Consider the following 17,364-nt stretch of genomic DNA (forward strand, 5'->3'; position numbering starts at 1 on the left):
TTCACGATATTAGGGATTATGTTAATTTTCTCTCTATTCTCTCCTTATTAACGTACAGTATATATTAACTTATTATTAACTGTAAGTTAATAACTGTAGTTATTTACTGTAAGTTATTAACATACAGTAAATACAATGAATGTTTATTGGCTGGTTACTGTTGAGTAGCATATAGGTAAGAGAGGGGTTTCTTTGTTTTATCCTTTCAAAAAACAGGTAAATACGATAGGTTTGATGGTATCAAGAGTGGGAAAAATTTTAGCAGAAATCCTTTTCCACCTTGTTAAACAGAACCAAGTGATACACAATCTAGGATTCATACTCTACCATCTGATCTCATTGCTACTCCCAATCAACCTTCCCCCATCCCACACATCCTATGTATGAACTAGGGAGGAATATCTCAAAGTAAAGCCTGATAAAGCCCACCACTCTATTATCTGTTATTTTATTGCTGAGTGTCAATAAAATTTTGATTCTTATTTCCACCTTTAGTAGGTGAGTCTGGGGACAACAGCATTATGGAATTAGTGTCAGGTCTGATGGAAGTAGCTCTCATATGGAACCAAAGTAGTTTTAACAAATCTCTCCAGAATTACAAGTTACTGTCACTTTAGAAAATATTTCTAAAAACTGAGCCTATATTTATTCATAAATTTCTTAGATTGGTCAGTGCTGTATTAAAATATATATTGACATTATGTTACCATTACACAGGCTTATATCCTTAGGTCATGGGAAGCACTGCACTATCACGACCAAGCAATGCCAGATGTATTAAACTAAAATATGCTCTGTGAGGAAAAGCAATATAAAATCTTATACATTGGAGGAAGGCCTAATAGGTAAAAGTTGGGACTAAAAGAAAGATAATGAGTAAAATTGTTTAAGTAGGCTATAAGATATTCAATCATCCTCATCGTAGGAATAGCTGTTAACTGTTCTTCCATTTGGGAACCAGCCTAGTAGAAAGAAAGAAATGTGGTTCTAAGAATCAATCAGACACACTGAAGCTCAAATTTTTGACCTGACATTACTAACTAAGTGATCTTTGGTAAATTGCTTAATTACTCTGAACCTGTTTCTTCATTTGTAAAATGATAATGGTAATAATTATTTTTATATGCTTATCATGAAAATAGATGTGATAATGTAGCGCACCTAATAGATACATATTAGGATTTTTTTCTTTTAAAGAATGGCAAAAACAAGCTCTAAATCTGAGAAGATTTTAGAAAAAGCAACACTATTCTGGGAAAAATAACAAGAATTGGTTTTGGTTTGGTTTGATTTGGTGCTTTGGTTTTCCCATTGGTCCTTTCTATCTTGGTGCATAGGACAATGTTGTTATCCACTCCGGGATTTGAATTTGGGACTTGACCTTTGGTATGTGGAATCCAGAGGTTCAAGAATGAAGATGCTTTGGGAAAAAAATTTTCTTTGTTCATTGAAAAAAATTTCTTTTTCATTTCAACAAGTAAACTTTTTATGGTAAGAGGTTTTTGTTATTGCTGTTTTATTTTTACTCTACTAAAAGCAACTATAATTATTCCATAAATGACTCAAGCATATGGAATGCTTTACTCTGGGCAATCGAACAGAATGCCATAAAAATTGCAATGGCTACAAGCATTCAGAAGTTTATTAGAGGTGGGTTTCCCTTTCCTTATCATTCATTCTTTAGTACTGAGTTACTGTGAAATTGCAATGAAATTATATCACTTTGCGTTTGAGGGAGGATGGTAGAGGAGAATGAAATCACTGTGAGGAATTTCGTTGGTAAATCAAAGAGCTCCCTGTTAATTAGCTCCTGCCTACAACATAGTATGGAAAAATAATTGTATGTTTATGAAAGAATGATTAGGTAGGGAATGTGTTGAGGTAATAAGAAAAAAGCACAAAGAGAGCAATTTGAGTTAATATCTACCCATCATTTTATGTAACCACATCACAGAAGGGGGTCCCAGTTAATTGGATTCCTTTAGTTAAATAGGAAATATGAAAAAAAAAAAAAAAGATACTTAGGGTCTAACACAATGTATACCTAAGTTACATGAGGGATAATTTTGATTCTTTTCTGGATATATATATGGCAGGCATTAAAATAGAAACTTCGACTTACACTTAAAAAAAAATCTTTCTGCTTAATTGTTGTTCTTTTGACACAAAAATTGAAACAATATTTTAATAGAAATAATTGGTTACAAAGTGCAATTTTAAGAAAATCTGCATGGGGCACCTGGGTGGCTCAGTGGTTAAGCCTCTGCCTTCGGCTCAGGTCATGGTCTCAGGGTCCTGGGATCGAGCCCCGCATCGGGCTCTCTGCTCATTGGGGAGCCTGCTTCCCTTCCTCTCTCTCTCTCTGCCTGCCTCTCTGCCTACTTGTGATCTCTGTCTGTCAAATAGATAAATAAAATCTTAAAAAAAAAAAAAAGAAAGAAAATCTGCACAATATTATTCCAAATCCATTCAATCAATAGTATTTGGCTATATAGATGGGAAGGCATTGCCTTACGACTTTCAGTAATTTACTGATAATTTTTGTGTAAGATGTTAGTAGGGGACCAAGTCAGATGCCATTTTTTTACATAGATGGGTGATAGATAAATAGATAGATAGATATGGTTATAAATATAGATATATAAAACTTGTTTAATATATTTAGTTCTTAGTTCTTTGAAAGAATGAAGTAGGGTGGAGGGGGGTTGGGAGAAGGTGGGTGGGGTTATGGACATTGGGGAGGGTATGTGCTTTGGTGAGTGCTGTGAAGTGTGTAAACCTGGCGATTCACAGACCTGTACCCTTGGGGATAAAAATATATGTTTATAAAAAATAAAAAAAATTATTTAAAAAAAGTGTTATGAAAGAATGAAGTATTTCTCTTTATTGTGAATTATAGTGTTCATTTTGCTGCTAGACCTGCTACTATTTTCACTTCCTCTGCATATGTCAAAACATCTCTAAATGTACTATCTACAGAAATGTTTGCAAGGGGTTTGTATTTTTAGTTGGATGCAATTTAGATGGCTCTTAGTTGAGGAGGTTTTTGTTAGAAATGAGTGTTATGAGATAGAATTTAACACTTCCTGTCTACTAAAATCCCACATTAAAGTCCCGAGTAATACTGATAATATACTTCCACCCCTAAATTGTATTTTATAAGAAAATAATGCCAGGGTCATATCTTGGAATAGCACCTGTGAAGTACTTTTAAAACTATAAATATTTGTCTAAAGAAAGGGGCAGAGGCTTCAGGAACATATTTCACTCATCTGCTTTCATTTTTAATAAAAAAAATAAAACTACTGGATAGTCAATAACGAATTCAATGAAACTTAAGATGCTTTGAGATCATAGACTATAAGCAGTCCTGATCTCCTTACGAATCAGCAATTAATAATTATAAAATATTATAATTTCTACACCATAGAAAGATGCTTATTGGAAAGAGTGAAAAAAGTATTCAAAATGGATCACTCAACCCACTGAATTTTTTATCTGACCCTTAACTAGTATAATCAACATCTTACAGTTCAATAATGCTATGTTTAGATTTTTTTTTTATTACAAGCCTAAAGTCAATGCTCTTAAAAGTCTCTTTTGACTTTCAACCTTAATTGTGACTTTTTCTGGTCACATTTTTACAGTTAGTAGGTTTGAGTATAATATTAATGTTTCTAGGATCCGTAAAAGCTTTGGTAACAATGTGTGAACGTTTTGATATCAAAAGAAAGTCACTGATGCAACCTTATGCCACTAAACAGTTTTATTTAAAGCAACCATATGCAACTATACAAACAGTAATTAACAACTATTTAGCAGTTTTGCTCTTGTCTTGAAGTGCTTTGATAATTTTTGGTATTTTATATGTATTGGAAACCGTGGGACACAAATCAGCTGGAAAAGAAGAAACTCAACACACTCTCCTTCACCTCTTTGAACTCTCTTAAATTCAAAAGTAAATTTAATACACAGAATGTGGGGGACTGAGGACAGACTTATAATAAAAAGCCTGAGTACTTTTATTTATTGGACTTAAGCATCATAACACAATTGCCACTCATCTAAGGAAACCATCTATGGGCTGTTTTGACCATTTGATATGGACGTAAGTTATGAACTAAGTTCCTTGAGGGCAAAACAAACAAAGAAAAAAGATTGTTCCATTTGTGAAAGTGGTGCCAAGAATATCACATCATCTCTCTCATTTATCACACATGGGTCACACTGCTAAAGGATAAACTGTTACGTGACCTCTTAGGTAATAACGACTATACCATAAAATAAAAGTGCGCTATGGGCATTAAAATGTGACAGGAATATAAAACGTTTCAAGTATCTGCCTATATGAGATTTAAAGAATTAAACTGATTTCAGTTATTTCATATGGTAAAGCATCTAGAATAATTGAATCGGAGCGAATAGCCAGATAAAAATTTTTGAACAGTTAGCCAGTAGTTTTCATAATTTCTGTCACAAACTCAAAAAAGAATTACTAGTTTAGATTTTGGATTGCTAACTAATATAAAGAAAGGTTTTGCTTATTGAGATGGACAAATGTGGGCCCTGATGGAGGAGAGACTAAGATTATAAAAAAGCATAGACTTCCAATTAGATACAAAAAAAAAAGATTATAAAAAAGCTTTCGATATATATTTGACAAAGAAACTAAAGTGGAATAGAATTGGACACTTTCTTCTATTGCAATCTATATGAAAATAGCTTGTGTGAAAGCTCAAATAAATACCATAAAAAGAATAATAAATGAAAACTTGCTGAACATATTTCTTCACAAGATTCTTGACAGAAAAGGGAGAACAGCAAAGGTCAATGCTATTTTTAAGGCATTTAATTCAGATAAGGAGAGTATGGAGAAGTTTGGAGATGCAAGTATTATTTTCATATTCTAGGAGACAACAGAAAAAAAAAATTCCCATCCTATGCAATCTTCCTGGAAAAAATTCCACCAACAGCCTGTAAGGTAAACGGAGTGTGGAAAACCAATTCACAAATCGCAGGCTTGGGAAAGAATAACACTGCTTAGAAAATGAAAGTCGATCAGATTGGAAACATTTCACCTGTTTTCATTTAAATCTTCAATCTTTTTTCCTGCTGGTTTAGGAAACAGAATACAACATAATGGGGCAGCAGGGAGTAAGAATTCTAAATATTTCGAAACGGCCACATTGCCATGCTCGATGCAATTTTCTATGACTAAAAGAAAACTAGGCATTTGGGTAATCGCCCAGTTAAAACATGGTTCAGGAAACTTAAAAGAGTTATTGTCACCCCTGTGTTTTATCCCCCTATTATGTAAGATTTACTTTAATCAATTAAGACAGAGCTTAAAAAAACTATCACAGAAGTTAAAAATGGAAAATGAACTGAAATATTACTAGACTGGTCCCCTGCTTTCAATTCAATGTGTACCTTTCAGAGACCTAAGCATTTATTGCAATAATAAGAACACAAAAATAAAGTTACTTGTTACTTACACTTCTCATCCAATCCATGACAAAATACTCTGAGCTCATACACACTTTTCCAAGGTGTCCAAGTTAAGTATTTCATGTCAATTCCAAATTGCCTTATAAAGAGCCTGTGATAAGTCCACTAATTCTGACAAGTCAACACAACTGAAGGAGAGTCACACTGCTTTAAATTTAAGGTCAAAAGAGGTATTAAGTAAAGATATCAAGAGTTTCTAAAAGAACAATTAGCTCCCTCTTAACAATTTTTTTGAGATAATTATACTTAGAAGTGTGATACAAAATTTAAATGCTTAAAAGTTGAGAAATTTTGATATGTCAATTTTTTAGTTACTGAACTACTGGATTTATGCCCTACTGATAATAAAATACCAGTAGAACATAACCCCATAAGACTTCCAAAAAGATTACATTCCCAATATTTCAACTAGACACGTGACTACCGCCAGTAAACACATATTTAGATAAGAGCTCCTGTACATTTAATCCTCATACCAATCATATGAGGTATATGAATTTCCATTTTAAAAATTACCATTATCATCCCCATTTTACAGATAAGAAATATGGTAGTGCAAATACCTGAACCCAGGCCTTCAAATTCAAAAACTTCTGCTCTTTACCTGTACAAAGGCCTACAGGTGAAATGTCCTGTGAGTGATGGGCTGAATTATATTATCTATACTCTGTTACCAGACGTGGTTACCAAATTGTGACAAAGCTAATCTGAATTAGGTGTTAGTCTGAGACTATAGGGAATGGCCTAAGAACCTAGGCAACATAGGATTGAAAATTCCCAAGCTACGTTTGTTTAAGTGTTGAAAATATTAAATCTATAATAAGATACACTATGATTTTGAGCATCAAAAACCACTAGTGATCTACTACTATGGTTTTAACCGTTTCTCTGTCTCTGCATATGTCTTAACCTATGACATGCTGCGGTCCAAACCAGTGGCCCTCCTTAGGGCAGTGATTCTTAAGGTAAAGAAAGAAATATCCTTCCTTCCATCAAGGGACCCGCCATAAGGGGTAGAGAGATTTTTCCCTTCCCTCTAGGAATTATGTTCCCCCATCTCCAACATTTAAAATCCTTGTTCTATAGCAAAATAATACATCACATTTACTGTGATTTATCTGGGGAAGACACTATTCTATGGACTCAACCAATCCTCACAACCAATTTATAATCCTATTTTATATATGAAGAAAGTAAGTCTCAGATAATTGAAGGCACTTACCCAAGGTTAAATATCTAAAAATGATAGAGCCTTGCTTTGGACCTAGAAAAGCTGATTCCAAGGATTAATCATCACTCAATCACCACATTATAATGCCTCTCCTTAGTTGGCTGGAATAATTATAAGAAAGTCATCAAATCAAATGTGGAAACACTCTTCAAAATGATATTATAGTGACTTCACCAAAGTCTCAGGGAGGAAAATTATTATTTTTTTAGGAAAATTATTTTATAAATACAGGAACAATCTAAAATGTATCTTCGTTTATAAAACTGAACTTTGGACCTTAGGCACTCTCTTTCTCTTTCTCTCCCTTTAGTCATTTTTTTCCATAATTTTAAATCCTTGCTCTAAATAACAGTATTAACTAGTCTGAGTGGATCCCAAATGTCAAAGTGCCACTGTTGTATAAATCATTTATGTCTACAGCACCCTTTTGAAAAAGAATTTAAATAACCTATTAATAAGACATATCACTTATTTGATTATTCTAAAAATTTTTAAAGGCTAAATATCATATGAATGAAAAAATATGACTAAATTTAATGACACAGATGAACCTCATAATTACAATGTTTAGCAAAAGAGACCAGATACAAAGAATATATATGTATGATTTAATTTACATAAAGTACACAAACAGGCAAACTGGTGTTAGCATTCAGGACAATAGTTACCCTTGGAATGGGGCACAAGAGTGTTTCTGTCTCTGGTACTATTCTGTTTCTCGATCTGGCTGATGGTTACATAAATGTGTCATTTAGAGAAATTCACTGAGTTTTATACCTTTATTTTGTGTACTTTTACACTATATATGTTAAATTTGAAATAAAAAAATATATCAAAAAGCAGCTGTCATTCTGCTATTTGTAATTTAGCACTACTTTCTCTTTTTCAAAAGATAGGATCAATTTGCTTCATAAAGAAAGTAAACAAGGAGTACCTGGGTGGTTCAGTCAGTTAAACGTCTGTCTTCTGCTCTGGTCATGATCTCAGGGTTATGAGATTTAGCCTGCATTGGGATTCATCCTTAACAGGGAGTTTGCTTGAGATTCTCTCTCTCCCTCTACCTCTACTCCTCCCCTACTTAAGGTCATGCACATGCATTTTCTCTCTCAAATAAATAGTCTTTTTTTTTTAAGATTTTATTTATTTATTTGACAGAGATCACAAGTAGGCAGAGAGGCAGGCAGAGGGTGGGGGGGGAAGCAGGCTCCCTGGCGAGCAGAGAGCCCGATGTGGGGCTTAATCCCAGGTCCCTGGGATCATGACCTGAGCAGAAGGCAGAGGCTTAACCCACTGAGCCACCTAGATGCCCCAAATAAATAGTCTTAAAGAAAAGGAAAGCAAACAATATTTCTACATAACATTGTAAAGTTACTCTTTTCCTAAATATGTTTTAAAAAGTCATATTTATTGAGATATAAATTATAGATGCCAAAATTCATCCTTTTAATGTACTGAGAAGCACATACATTTATGTACTCATCACCACTGTCAAGATATAGAATAATTCCATCAGTGCCCCAAATTCCCTCATGTCCATTGCAACACTGCCACTGGCAACACTGACCAATTTCCTGTTTCTAAAGTTTTGCCTTTTTCAGAATGCTATACAAATGGAATCATATGGTATGTATTCTTTCAAGTCCAGTTTCTTTCACTTAGCATAATGCATTTGAGATCCATCCATGTTTTGCATATGTCATTGGTTTCTTTCTTTCTATTGCTGAACAGCATTACAGCTTCGGCTATATGTGATATATCATAACCAAAGAACACTGGATAGTTTCTAGGTTTGGTGATTTTGAATAAAGACAATATAAACATTCATGCATGGGTTTTTGTATGAATCTGAGTGATAGATTTTGGTTTTTTCTTAATTCTAACTTGTACTTTCACCTGCACAAAGTATTTGCTATAGTGCCTTTAGTCTACGGTAATTCTGAAGCCTAGAGAATATACCAACCAGCTCAAAATAATATAAAACCAGAAAATGAATCAAATTAAACAAGAAAAAGCTTACAAAAATAGATCAACTTTCACAAGTTCCTCTCTTAAAAGTATTTCTTTTTGCAGTAATCACAAAATTAATAAGAAATGTTCTATTAAAGTTCTAGATTAATAAATCAAAATCCTGTTTAAGTTGTATAAAGGTAAAATTCAAAGACACTACTGATTTGGATTTTAAAAGTATAACAAATAAAGAAAAGGGGGTTAAGAAACGTGGTTTGAAAAGTAGCATTGTATGCTTATTTCATAACTCCCTAATTTAACATATTATAAATTTCACCCAACTGGTTAGTATTTTTTATCCATGATAATTTGGAAAGGATTTGAGTGACAAAATGGAAACATGGTAGATGTTACCTAGCATGTTGTGGTAAAGTGGAATGGCCCGTCCAAGGATAATAAATGCAGTCATGACTAGTGGGACCGCTACACCTGCAGGCAATTACAGAACAGAAAACATCATTCTCCATTCCCAGTGGCATGCACACACATGCACCAGTGCTCGCACAAGGAGCCTTGGAGGAAGAACATGGGAAGCAAGCACACCAAGTACCTATCCATCAGGCCGATGCAGTCTTCAATACTTGAGCCTATGCACCTGCAGAAGATCCAAATTTAAAAAATACAAGGAAAGAAAAATTAGTCATTGTTAAAAAAAGAATCACTAAGATAAACCTAATTGTTTCAAATTCTTAATAATGGTTTTTAGACAATTTGGAACACTCTTGAATTTAAAGTCAGTGAGAAGATTATTGCTTGATGGATACAGAGAAGTAAGTTGCCAAAACCACCTAATGGAATGCAAAGAAACATGTCCACAGTAAAGAAAATTGGACCCTGGAAAATTGGACCCTGTTTCTGTGGATAACTTCCAAACCCATATAACTCACTTCTAATACCTTGAATTCATTTGCATCATTCATGAGTATATGTCTAGCTAAATAATTTGATATTTCAAAAGTTATAATTGGTTTCATGTATACAGTTTCTTCTAAAAGGACTTAAGCTTAAGTAAAACTAAAATCAATAAAAAAGGAAACATGAGCTATTCAGTATAATATAATAACCTGATGTTAATGCTCATTAAAGATTGATTACAGCAGAAAATGAGTTAACACGTTTTAATGCTATTCTTATGGATACTTTACATAATCACATTATTCCATTCCTTGGTTGTGACTGTTTTTAAAACATATTTATCTGTAAACATGAATTCATTTAAAAAGCAAATTAACTGGTTTCACCACATTCCAGTTTATCTTGACACTCTCTTTTAAAAGAGCAGACAAACAGAAATGGGTTTTTAAACTGCCATCATATTTAACTGAAACAATAGCAAATAAATACTCTCCAAGGAAATGAATACACTAAGAACCAGGTCAGTAAAGAATTTACTGAGATCAACATTTAAGTGGAATCATAAAAGTACGCAAAATCCTAATGTACATTCCGTAGAATTGCATTTTGAAGTATTATGGAAATATTGCTTCTCCCATCTTCCAATGGACTTAACTTGGATTTCTTTCCCTTCTCTCTCATTAAATACATATAGCTCCAGTGCATTATCAAGATTCCCTCTACAACTATGATTTAGAGAACGGTCTCATTCTGCTGATCACATTTTTTTTCCCCAAACTCTAATTCTAAAACTGAAAAAGAAGCTGAAGTTAAAATCATCATATAATGAAATAATAAGATGCTTGTGTATAAGGCCGGGCTGCCCATTATATCTTTAGATAACTCTTATCATTGGTGAACTAATATAAGTATGTATAATAACATTTAAGTCACTGTTTCCTTGATTCACCAATGTCAGCTATAATATTAATACTAGGTAGAAAGATGTTTTCTTTTTGAGGATTGGTTTTGAACTCGCCAGAAAAAAAATTCAATATACAGAAATATAGAGAACACACCATGAAAAAAGTATTTTAAAAAAGCAAATGGGAAATAAAAATAAAACTTTATAGCACATAGCATTGAATTAATATAATCCATAACCAAAACCATTTTTAAAATGGAGAAAGTAAGTACTAAAAATGTTTCCAAATTGTCTTATATTGTTTTCTATTTATTTTATTCTGAAGAACTTATTTTTTTCTAGGTCCCAATTATATCTTCTTCAAAATGCTTTTTTATACAGTATTGCCATTTTGTAATATTAATAGTCTATTTCTTATTTCCAAGTAGATATACACTGAAAAGCTATGATTAGTTTACAATCTGTGTGTTTATAATAAACTTTGAAAGATAAAATATTTGAAAGTGAAATTCAACTTGAGGGGAAAGTGTGAATAATGAAGGATCTTTATTCAACCATTAAAAAAAAAAATAACCGTTTGCATGCCTACTAAGTGTTGCTACTCTTCTAGGAGCTGGAAGGGAAAAAAAAAAAAGATGAATTAGACAGTTTTCCTGCTCTTAATGAGCTCACAATTTAATGAAGGAAACAGATGCATAACCAGATGTATATTATATAATGTGATAAATATAATAAGAGACAGAAAGAGTGGCTTAAGGGAGCATAGCAGAGGGATGCTTGGCTTCAGAAATTCATGGTAATCCTCATGGAGAAGACAGAATGCTGAAGTTCAGGGTGCTGAGAACCAGAGTTGGAGTAGCAGTGATTTCTAAGGGGTAAGGAACAGCAGGAAAACAAGCATAGATCTGAGGCAATGTAGAGTGCACATAATTCTGAATAGTCAGGGAGCAAAACAGGAGGCAACAGGGAGAGGTAAAAGAAGCGAGATCATTAGACCAGAGTCAGAATTTGAAGGCTATTTGCTTTAGGGGCAAACTTAATGGAAAACCGCTGCAGGGTTTTAAAGAAGTAATGGATTTACTACACTTGTGTTGTACATGGACCTCTGCCCTGTGAAGGCTAGTCAGGTGGGATCCAGGTAGACTACTCTGGCACAGAGACTGTTTTAGTCTATGTAAGATGGAAAAAGGATTAAACTTGGGAAATGGCAACTAGTACAGAGGCGGGGGGGGGCAGATTCAAGAAATAACCTTGAAAAGTATAGAGGGAAAAAGAGAAGATGATGGCTGATCTGATGATAGAAGAGGAAGAGTCAGAGGAATTAAACATGACTCAAATGTCCATATATGAGAGTAGTAATACCATCAGTGAGAGAAGGCAAGAGGAGGAACAACTTTCTGTATGTGTGTGTGTGTGTGTGTGGTGCGCGCACGCGCGCACGTGTGTGTTGGAGGAGGAGGGATTGATAATTTCAGTTTTATGTATCTAGTGTGGTTGTCCTGCCTTTTGGTAAGAAATGTTCCTTGCCAACTGGAAAGAGGGGTCTGTGGTGGGGGGGCAATGATCAGTGGTGATCAAGATAGCTGAAGAAAGATCTATAAAGTGAGAAAAGAGGAGCCTGAGACTGAAACCCAAGGAACTCCAATAACCAATAAATGACCTAAGATAACCTATACCAAAAGCATGAGAAAATATAATTGACTATGAAATCAGATAATTGCAGCATTTTGGGAGCCAAATCATGAGAGACTTCAGGAAATGGGGTAATTGTCAACGTCAAATGCAAGAAGTCTTGCATTTGTAATTGTCAATGTCAAATGAGAGGTCTCATCAAATAAGAACCACTGAGAGCATTTTAGTTGTCATTGTTGAGGTCACCAGAATTTCGGCTCCTGTGAGTCGAGAAACAAATTGGACATAAGAGAATAGAGGCAAGGGAAAAGGGAGGTGAGTACTGAGGGGGCAGGATGTAGGGTCAGGAAAGTTCATTGAGTGGATTGTGTAGGATATTTGAGATTTAAACATATTTACAAGCTGAAGATGAAAGAAAAAATGGAAGACAAAGAATAAGGGTAAGGCTGAAGCGGCCCCATCTTTTCTAAATACAAGTCTCTATTTAAGGATGTGTACTCTATTTCAACTATTTTGACTTTATTTAGAGATTTATTAACTATCACTTACAATTTATATTGGTTCAGCAAGATCACAAAATAATGGAAACATTAAACTTTTGAAGAGTCAAAATCCCAAATATGAGATCAAAAAAGGATAAGGAATAATGCAACACTCTACAAAATCAGTGGTACAAAGCAAAAACTTTACAGGAAAATCGGAAACCGTAACATGTCAATAAAAATATCTGGAATTCTGAACACCAAGATGGGTTGAACATTTGCCATTACTTACTGATTTATAAGTGCTTTGATGTATTCATATATCTAACATAGTTGAGATATTTTAACAAAATCTTAATTCTTTGGAATTTTGAAATGGACGAATATTTTAAAATTTTGGAATGGAGGGATATTTTAAAATTTCAATTAAAAGAGTATAGACAAAAATTTCACTCTTCTTTCCTTCTATCAGTGAAAAATTTTTCAGTATATAAATTAAAAAATATAAAAAGGGTTGATAAGAAAGATTAGGGCATATAAGGAATTTAATAATATGAAACCATGATTCTAATATTAACAAACATATTCAATGCAAATTTTCAAAGATATCTAATGAAAAATAAATTTCCCAGTCCAAAACCAAAGTTAAATTGGTATTTACCACAGACTCAATGATGTTAGTGTAGAAAATGTAGCAATTGCCATTATAGAAATTAAATTACCTACTAAATTTAGTTCACAAGTCTTTTTTAAAAATTTCTATCTTGCTAATTTCAAATATGAAGATCATTCTTCAGTTTTAAATGCTTGCTTATCATTTTAAAATATGGGGAAGTGTCTCCGATGTTAAGATACGAATTGTAAGATAGAAAACTCACTGAACCATGACTCACTAGAGGTCAAGAGCTGTGTCTTACTCATTTCTGAACTTAGCTATCACTGTATCTCATACACAAGAGGTGTTCAATATAACCAAGCTGAAGAATGAAATCAGAAAAGGCTGCCAAGATAAAAGTCCTCTAGTTAAGGAAGGGAAGAGACATTGTTAGCTGACTCCACAAACCCTGACCACCACCTCTTTAGTGATATTAATGAGAATCTCCTGATAGGTAAGAAATGGATAACCTATTTTAAAGTAACGAAAGCACTTATTAGAGCCAATATATTTAATGTACTTTCAGAGTAATAAAAGTGCTTTTAAGGTATTACCCACATAATTTTATTTGCAGAAAATCATTGAACAGTATTCAAAGTAAGAACTTTCCTTCTTAAAAAAAAAATGTGACTTAAGAGACTATTTCCATTAACATTGTTCTTGAATTATCCGGCTGACATAATATCGACATATAAAAGAAAATCTGTTTTCCAAAATTGGCATGGTGAGCTCACACTCATCCATAGGTCAATTAGTACATATGTTTAGGATTTAAAATAGTCATTTGTTACATCATCTTCATTGCCCCTTTGATCTTTCTAGGGAAAGATCTTATCTCTACATGCAATTTGAAGAGAAGGGACTATTTTCACAAAGCACCTCATTGCTTCACGAAAGGATCTTAAGGCACACTGGTGGACAGCAGTAGTGTAGAGTGGGATTCAGGAATTTAGGATTTCTGGGGTTGGGACCACAAAACTTTCATGAAGTGAGTGAACTTGGACAATAAGGAGGATATTAGGAAAAGGATGGCAGGAGGCTAAATGAAAACAAATACAAGAATCTTCAGGGCTCAGTCATCCCAGAATCCATTTACCTTGGAAGATACCAGGGAATACAACATTCAAATTCTGTTTCACCATCATTCTGCAACAGTTGATTCAAAGACATTTTGGAGTTCCTAAATGATCTGGTTGGATTTGTTCCCTTTATACCTTCATTCTCCCTTTTTAGCTGACATTTGGTTTTTGTTGCTGTGGTAAATTGATCTCTTCATTGTCCTGACTTCTACATTCCCCCACTATATATATGTTCTTTTATTACATAATCATGATTTAAAAGGGCTGAGAGGAAGACACACCAGCCATACACCCAGACTATGGCTCTGTGATCTCACTTTCATTTCCCTAATGGCTTCCTTGTAATTAGATTTGCAAAAATAGCAAAAGGTCTCATTTTGAATGGCAACAGCTGTTGACATCAACATTATATTGAATAATTTACTGGTTTAATTTTAGCTGCAAAACAATAAAACCCTCCTGTGAATGATTATTCGAACAGGCAAAGTTTTCTCTTTCTCTTGCTGACTCTTCTGCTCCAGGGGTGCCAGTTGTTTCTTCATGGAATACTCTTAACTCAAGTGTACCAAAAACTCACAAGGGGACAAGTTTATTCCTTCTAGATTCCTTGAAGCAAAGGGTCTATGTGACTAGTTCAGTATCCTCAGTCTATGCGCGTACGTACGTGTAAACCAATGAGCTGGCATTAGCTCTTCCAAGCTGCATTTGAATTTGAATGACAGAATGTTACTTTACCTTTTGAGGACCTGCCACTTCACAGAGTGACTTAAGCTGATTTCTTGACCTGTAGGAAATTGTAGCAGCTTCTGCAAATTGATGTCCTCTTGGCAGAAAATGATGTTGCTTGCTTAACTTCTTCAATATCCCCTAGCAGCCAGCTCTTAATCTGGCAGAAAATCTCTTTATGGAATCTCATACTTTGCTGCCAGATATAAAGTACCCGAGATGATTCTCAACAACCAGTGTCTGTATCCGTACGTGGGTGTGTGCACTTGTGTGTGGGCACTTATAAGGGAGAAGAGGATTTATGGACAGAAGGAGAATAGAGTATGTTAAATTGTCCTCAAGTCTGATATTAGTCACGTTCTGGAGGAAAGAACAAGAAAAGCCCTTACTAAAATAGATTTGCTGTCTTTTAAAAAATTAGGTGTTGGAATATGTTAGATGAGTCACAATATTTCTTTCAGTTCAGTGCTTTTCTTCTTTCTGTAATATGCCTTTGTTTTCAACTGCTATCAGTATCAAAGGTAACCTAATTATTATTCATTTTATTATGCATCCTTTGGAAACGATAGAAAACTATGTACCCATCTTTGAGTTGTCCTATAATGGTCAAAGAAATTTTAAGTTATAGGTTAACCTGCCATAAAATTACTTTCCCAAAATGTATTTGTGACTTTATTGATAGACATATCACTAAGTTCTCCCCACGCACATACACCTTTTTTATCCTGTTATCATTATTTTGCATGTATTTTGTTGAAGGAGTAATTCAAGGCAGTATTGAGCAAAGAGAGCTATCTTCACCTTCAGCTGGTTATAAGAACAAAGAAACATAAACAGGAAGTTTCTGCTAAAGATACATGAAGCATAAATCTCAAAAGTCTGATGACTATCTTGTCTTTTCTTTTCTAAGATATCTTCAAAGTCAAGTAAAATTTGGAAGGATTTCCACACTCCATACAAAGTATACTTGCCATCAGCTGCATAAAGGTGTCAACAAAATGCATTTAGGTAAGTGTTTCACAGAAATATCTGAAAGAGTATATACATTTGATTGCATAAATCATTTTCTTAGAAGGTATTCCTCTTTGAATCATCTTTACATATTATCGTAAAACACATTAATCACAAAACATATTAACATATAGGTGCATAGAGTTTTATAAGGAAATAGTATATATTTAGTAGACTGTGTCAAGGGTAAAGATACTGTGTGACGAAGTCCTTGGCCAGCAAGGATGCTTACCCTTGGGTGCAGTTTGGATGACATGGGTGACATTCTCGATCCTGATCAGCATACTTGAAAATGAAACTGTTTGTCCCCTGTAAACCATCTGGACATTTTTCCACACAGTTCGGACCATCCTTAAAATGGGAGCACTTTGTGCAGTTGTCAGGTCCCTGAAGTGCGAAAAACAAAACAATGGAGGAAGAAAAATGGATCTTGTTTCCTCTACTGTTCATGTGGTTTAGTTCCTGAGGCTTCAGTGAGTGGCCGATCTTCCCCTATAGACCGGAGAGCATTTTCGAAACTACAAATGGAGATGTCCCTATTGCTGCATTTCCAAGTAAAAGTGAGATGTAAACTTTCCTTGGGTTGTCCATGATTATTTGAACAACGAATTTTAAAATGTACTGTGGTTGAATTATTAGTAATTAGTTTGGGCAAATAAATTTCATCTAAAATCAGCTTGTGATCATGCTAAAACTCACATGTCTATTTATAGGGATTTTAGTAAATCACAGTTCAATACTGAGAGCACAATAAAGACACATTCTGATGAACAAATATCAAAAGCCCCAAATAATGAAGTAGGTGCGTGCCAAAGAAAATTATTTGGAGAAACTTATCCAATAATAAAGGTGATAAAAATATGACCATAATAAATTTAAATAGAACTAACTCACTTTGTATATTTATGTTTATAATATACAATTATTTTCTAATATGCAGAATGCTAATAAGCAATAATAATATACAAATATGTTTAAATGTCATTTAAAAAGCAAACTTTAAAACTCATATTAAGCATAAAAGAATTTTATGGGGTACCTGGATGGCTCAGTGGGTTAAAGCCTCTGCCTTCAGCTCAGGTCATGATCCCAGGGTCCTGGGATCGAGTCCCGCATCAGGCTCTCTGCTCAGCAGGGAGCCTGCTTCCCCCTCTCTCTGCCTACTTGGGATCTCTCTCTCTCTGTGTCAAATAAGTAAATAAAATCTTAAAAAAAAATCATATTGTCTTAGGGTCCTCTTTTCTTTGACTACTTTCTGGAACTTCTTCCCCAAA

At 34.1% G+C, this 17,364-nt stretch overlaps 1 protein-coding gene across 5 annotated transcripts in view; it reads right to left on the bottom strand.

Moving 5' to 3' along the window:
- Nucleotides 1-17,364, bottom strand: part of ERBB4 (erb-b2 receptor tyrosine kinase 4) — a 1,164,558-nt gene that overhangs the window by 238,113 nt on the left and 909,081 nt on the right. For 3 of the 5 annotated variants that reach the window (XM_044241525.1, XM_044241523.1, XM_044241527.1), the window contains exons 15-16: nt 16,323-16,477; nt 9,101-9,175 (exon numbers count right to left, since the gene is read on the bottom strand). In XM_044241525.1, coding sequence (XP_044097460.1) covers nt 9,101-9,175; nt 16,323-16,477 — 230 coding nt within the window. Of the gene's footprint in view, nt 1-9,100; nt 9,176-9,296; nt 9,342-16,322; nt 16,478-17,364 lie in introns of all 5 variants that reach the window. The other 2 variants (XM_044241526.1, XM_044241524.1) reach the window with 1 other exon arrangement.

The sequence above is a fragment of the Neovison vison genome, chromosome 3 (genome assembly GCF_020171115.1).
Source record: "Neovison vison isolate M4711 chromosome 3, ASM_NN_V1, whole genome shotgun sequence".
Taxonomy (NCBI): Eukaryota; Metazoa; Chordata; class Mammalia; order Carnivora; family Mustelidae; genus Neogale; species Neogale vison.